Source organism: Helobdella robusta (genome assembly GCF_000326865.2).
Source record: "Helobdella robusta unplaced genomic scaffold HELROscaffold_15, whole genome shotgun sequence".
NCBI lineage: Eukaryota > Metazoa > Annelida > Clitellata > Rhynchobdellida > Glossiphoniidae > Helobdella > Helobdella robusta.
The window spans coordinates 2,218,019-2,224,497 of NW_008703839.1; the positions used below are offsets into that span (position 1 = coordinate 2,218,019).

Below are 6,479 nucleotides of genomic sequence, written 5' to 3' on the forward strand. Positions count from 1 at the left end.
TGTGTTTGTGTTATTCCGTCCATGACATAAATTCATACGTTTGTATTATAAATCATTCGCTTTATTAATTTTTGAGGTGTGTTGTGTGTTCATTCAGCAGGCTATCAATTTTTAATGCAAATTCCAAGTGGTTCATATTAGGATCTAACCTCCCACCTTTGAATATTTCGAAAACATCATCATCATGAACCTACTACAAACTTCGCTGTATTATATTTTTTCTAATTTACTTGAAAGACTTGCTGACGGCACTGGTGATTGCACACAAGAGAACTATTTCTCTTCTGTGTGTGAAGAAATGAATGCTTGTGTGTGTGTCTTCGTTTATACATGTGTGTGTGTGCGTGTATCTGTGATGTGTGTGTATGTGTGTGTATGTGTGTGTGTGTGTGTGTGTGTGTGTGTGTGTGTGTGTGTGTGTGTGTGTGTGTGTGTGTGTGTGTGTGTGCGTGCGTGCGTGTTCGTATTAACCCCCGAAACAAAAGTGTGAACAGAAATTTAAAGTGAGAGATAATAAAAAGTTAGAGGCAGTCAAAATTTTTGAACAAGAGCAACGAAATAAAATATGACAACAAAAAAATGGACATGTTTTAAAATTTATGTTGAAAGAAATTTATGCCAAAACCGGAAAATTTATTTCAAGTGAAAAAATTGAAGGTAAGAACTTCAAAAAAAGATTAACAGCATCACATCATCATAAAAAATTGAAAAATGTTAGAAAAAGTTGAAGTTGTGTTTTACAAATAAAATTGAAACACGCAATTGATGTTATTGTTGAATATTTGAATAGCTTCATTTCTTATGAAATATGATTCGCTTAAAAAGATATGTTAGGCACAGCATACAGCGTAAGTTATGGCCACATTTTTAAAATAATATAAAAAAAACTTTAATTTTGTTATAAAAATTGAACATTGTTCAACCGCTTCTAATATTAATAATTCACGAAATCTCATCAATTTTTTGCTATTTACGAACGTTTGGTCACGTTTTAACTATTCACCGAATATATATATGCACGTGTCAAAAATTCACCAAAAAATTTATACAAACTTTTTAAAAGTGCGTCTCAAAATATAAGAGCTTAACAACGTAAAAGTCACGCCAACAGCTCGCAGACTCGCACAGCACGCAAATAATTGTGACGCCACATTCATCAATGACATCGAAAACATTATTACATAGATTAGGATTTTTTATTTTAAAAACTTTTAAAAAATGAGAATTTTGTTGAGCAAACGCATGCATGCTTTAGACTGGCTAGTTGCTAAACTGGATTATTTAATGATCGTTTGAACACGTACCTGGCGAGGTAAAGATAAGATAGAGGTAGATAATTAATTAAATTATTTATCGAAGTTCGCGGTCATCATCATCATAATAATAACATCATTATTCAACTTACATCATCAAATTATGATACATCATCATGAGCCCATTATCATTGTTTTTATATTAATATTCATTTTTTTCAAATATTTCCTCACTTTAAACTTTCTCAAAAATACTTTGTGGCGTAGGCTTAAACTTTTTTTTACATACCACATCACTTTTAACCACTTACGCTATAAAAACCAGTGGTTGTATGTAAATTGAACTAAACTTCATGGCTGTGGGGAGCTGAAATAGTTTTCAGCCCAAATTTTTAAAGTGATTTCTTGCAATTTATTTTTAGCTCTAAAAAAATTTTCCATTCACTCCAAAGCTCCCACCTCGCTTACGTCTCTGATCCTATCATTAAAAGTTTAGTTTCATACAAAAAAAATCATTAGAATTTACTCTAACACAGCAACAACTTCTATGTTTTGTTTCCTAAAACAACGGTTATACTTTTAAAATTTCAACTACGTCATCCTATATTTCTTTTCTACGGTCTACACATTTGTAAGTTTTTATACTAATATCAGCTCAATCGCAGTCGAAAAGTAATTGAATTAATAAAATTTTTACCAGCAAGTCGAAACAAATGATGCACACATGGAAAAATGAAATTAAGCGGAAGCCTCACAGCAAGAAAGATGATAAAGATTGTGATAACTGAAGGAGACATCCATCGACTTGCAGGGAAACACGTTAAAAAATTTTCATGGCTTCCGTACAATGAAATCTCAAAAATCTTAAATAAGACGTGAGATTTTAAAATCAAAATTTTAAGTATTCACAAAAACTCAAAAATATTGAGATAAGTAATATTAATTTTTCAAAAATTCTTCATCAAATTCAAGACTGGTTAATAGCAGTTGACAGCTATCTAACGAATCGATGAATCTTGAAGAAAAAAATGCCTTAAGACACTTCGGAGGCGTGAAAATAAAATAAAATGCAATAAGCAAACAAAAAAACACTGTTTAACTGGTGCTTATTAGTGAACGTAATTAAACTGAAAAAAGAATATTGAAAAAATTCATCATATGAAACCAACGAACAAACGAACAATAAAAGACATCATGGAGGATATTGATCAATGAGAAACTGAAGAGACATTAGAACACTCTGTAACAATAATAATTTTTAAAAATGTTATAACTTAAAACGCAAATGTTTACAAATTTTTCAAAACAATTCGACAAAAAATAAACAGTTAGTAATGTTCACCATTGTAATTCGCAAACACGTTTACAATAATGGCCAAGTATTTTTATACACTTGATTAATCGAAAGCACAACTTCCTGGTCGTGATTCCAAAGCTGAAACTTTCACCGCAAATCACATGGTCCAAGGTTACTCAAAATAATTCATATCACAAAATCGCTCGACATCATCACGTTATCAATAACGACAACATCATAACAACAACCAACAACATCATCATAACATCAACCAACAACATCATCATAACAACAACCAACGACATCATCATAACAACAACAGCATCATGACAACAACCAAAAACAACATCATAACAACAACATCAGCACACGACCATAACAACAGTTAAAATGTTAACATCACCATCATCATCATTCTCATCACCATCATCATCATCCTCATCTTAATTGTACTCCAGACTTCAATTGTTCATCTTGCAAACAGGCAAACAGCAGCACGAACAACACAATTGTTGCACCACAACAACAAATTATCGCTTGCCCGGCATAAAAATAAAAAAAAAATGCAATTCAACTGGAGCGAATTAAAACACGATCCGTAATCGACTTCCGAGAATCAAACATGCAATGCATCATTTATATCATCTTTATCATTTGTATCATTTGTATCCTGTATATCATTTATCTCATGTATATCATTTATATCATTTATATCATGTATATCATTTGTATCATGTATATCATTTGTATCATGTATATCATTTGTATCATGTAGATCATTTGTATTCTGTATATCATTTGTATCATGTATATTATTTATATCAAGCATATCAATTATATCATATATATCAATTATATCATCAACAAGCTCATTCTAACTTTTTCTCAAAATTTTTAAATAGCAATGATTCCAATGAATTGCATTGAGCGTGCGTTGAGAAACCAATGCAACTCCATCATGTTTAATTGTTTGGGACGAACAAAAGAGCGGTAACCCAGCAGTGAAGTCAACGGGCAGAGTTGTTTCCAAGTTTGTTTGAACAAAAAAAAATTCAGGGGATCAAAAGTAACTAAATACTTTTGGAGACCACCCTTGATTAAATCTTAATTATATCATAATCTCCCATACCGAATAATGTAGTTATTCATTGAAACATAAACAAAAAATGGACATATATATGCATACATATACATACATGTATACACATTTATATATCATGTATATCAATTATATCATATATATCAATTATATCATCAACAAGCTCATTCTAACTTTTTCTCAAAATTTTTAAATAGCAACGATTCCAATGAATTGCATTCAACGTGCGTTGAGAAACCAATGCAACTCCATCATGTGTAATTGAAAAAAATCGACATATATATGCGTACATATACGTACATACAAACATATATGTGTACACATTCATACATACGCACATATACATAAAACAATTAAATAAATCAATGAAACACAAAATTTATGGTCCTAATGAAATGATCATAAAAGGAAAGGAGAGTAATTGCTTTCACACTGCAGAATGATAACATTAAATATTTAAACATTTTGCTTTCAAGAGAGTTTTAAATAATATTAACACACCTTACTGCCACAAGCAGTGGCAAATCCGGGTCGAGGCCGGGGTCCAATGTCTCAGTTTTGTAACCAGTTTTGTGTTAAAAGTTAGTAAGACTCATTGTTTTAACCAAAAAAATAACGCGATAAGCGAAAAGAAATGTTGAAAAATTCCCCTGCCCCGTTTCGAGAAACGTTTGAAAAATGTTGGCCCTCTCGCTGAAGTCGTTTAAATCCGCCACTGGCTACAATGTACAATTTAGTTTTAGTTTAGTCGGTCGTAGGGGGCTGCTCTTCCTGGTAGCCCACCGCATACGTCACCTTCAAAATTATAACGTCATCGTTAACGTAATTCTCAATAATGTGTGTCATTTTTTGCACCAGTATGTAGGGTAGGTGTTCATTTGCGTGAGCCAGTCTGTGATGCGATTATAAACGAAGCCTGGAATGCGTGGAGAAAATGTTTGTATTAGCTTTTTTTTGTCCTATTTCATCCGGCAAATTGCACGCAAAAATTAATTGCATTCTGATGTGGAAACCAATCTATCTGAGACATTTTTAGGATCAAATTTGATTAGAAGTTATCAATGATTCTAAGAGGTTTCAATAATGTATATTAAATGCACTTTTATGTCACATAATTTGCAGTTAACATCTTATTTATTCATTTAAAATTCAGATTAGCCAACGTAGAGTCAGTGAATACATAGAAGACTGATAAGCAAATATTAAAAATGAAATCAGTCTAGCAAAAAAATACAAAATGTGATTGATAGATATTATGCTTTTGTTTACCTTTGAAAAAAATTGTTTCCCACCAGCCTAATGGTAATATTATAAATACTCACCATCACCATTATCCTCATCATCATCCTTATCATCATCGTCCTTGTCATCAAATCACCATCCTTATCGTCACTATCAGTGTAATCATCGTCTTCTCTATCGTAGTCAATTGTTAAAATGTGATGTCATTTTGTTTCAGCATCATCATCATTATTATTCTTATCTAAAAAATGCTTGCACACATATGGATCATACAAAAAACCAACAATTCCAAACACTCACAGTACGTTAATTTTTTGACTTTGTTAAACCAACCCAACAAAACGCCACATAATTTACTAAAAAATTAAAAATTTTTTTTTTTTGAATTTTTTTAGTAGCACAATAAAGCAAACAATTTTTAAAAATCTGAAAAAAATTTCTATTAGCTTTCTATATCATGTATTTTAGTTTTTTCAACGTTGTATTAGTAATTTGTAGATTTTAAATGGTGATAATTACCATGGCATACATTTTTCATTTTGTTATTTCCGCTCCATCCAAATGATCGTTGTCTTGAACATTTTAATCCAATTATACCTCATTAGCATAATTAATTCTCCAAGAGTTATTTATGGTGAAATTAATGAATATTCCTAATTATCAGCCGCTCACTCATTGTCAACAAATTCGCAAATAAATTTCCAGACAAAAGTTTAAAAAATTTAATAAAATATCTTGCCATTTGTAAACATTACGAAAACAATAAAAATAATAATAATAATAACTTTCATAATAATAAAAATAATAATACCAACAATAACATCAAAAGGGCAATAACTATAATAATAATAACAATAATGTTAACAACAACAAAGACAATAATAATTTTTTATTATTAGCTAATAGCAACTATAATAATAATAATGATCATAACATTAACAATAATACTAATAGAAACCATAATAACAATAAGGCAATTACGCCTTGGGCCAGAACATGCTCACTTGCATTCAGAAACTTTCCAGCGAACACATCTGCTAATGTTTATTTATGTCCGAGTCTGGCTGGCTGAGCTGGTGGAGTGAACAGCTCACTTCCACACATGCACTCCTACATTAACACATACACACCTACCTGCACGTACATACACACATACAGAGACCCTCCTACACGCATGTACACATACATACACACCTACATTAACACATGCATATACAAATACATACATACATACACACATACATACATACACTCCTACATTAACACATGCATATACAAACACATACATACATACATACACACATACATACATACATACATACATCAAAGTGTTAATCCATTTGTTACTTGATGTTTGACAGTTCAGTGTCACTCATCATGTTTTGGTTTTAACATACATACATACATACATACATACATACATACATACATACATACATACATACATACATACATACATACATACATACATACATACATACATACATACATACATACATACATACATACATACATACATACATACATACATACATACATACATACATACATACATACATACATACATACATACATACATACATACATA

The 6,479-nt window shown here is 31.0% G+C and overlaps 1 protein-coding gene across 1 annotated transcript in view; it reads left to right on the plus strand.

The window, feature by feature from the left end:
- Positions 1-4,327: 4,327 nt before the first annotated feature.
- HELRODRAFT_169368 (hypothetical protein) overlaps positions 4,328-6,479 on the plus strand; it is a gene marked incomplete at both ends in the record, with an annotated part of 5,199 nt that continues 3,047 nt past the window's right edge. The window contains one exon of the mRNA XM_009015191.1: positions 4,328-4,515. Within this exon, the coding sequence (XP_009013439.1) occupies positions 4,328-4,515 (188 nt within the window). The remainder of the gene's footprint in view (positions 4,516-6,479) is intronic.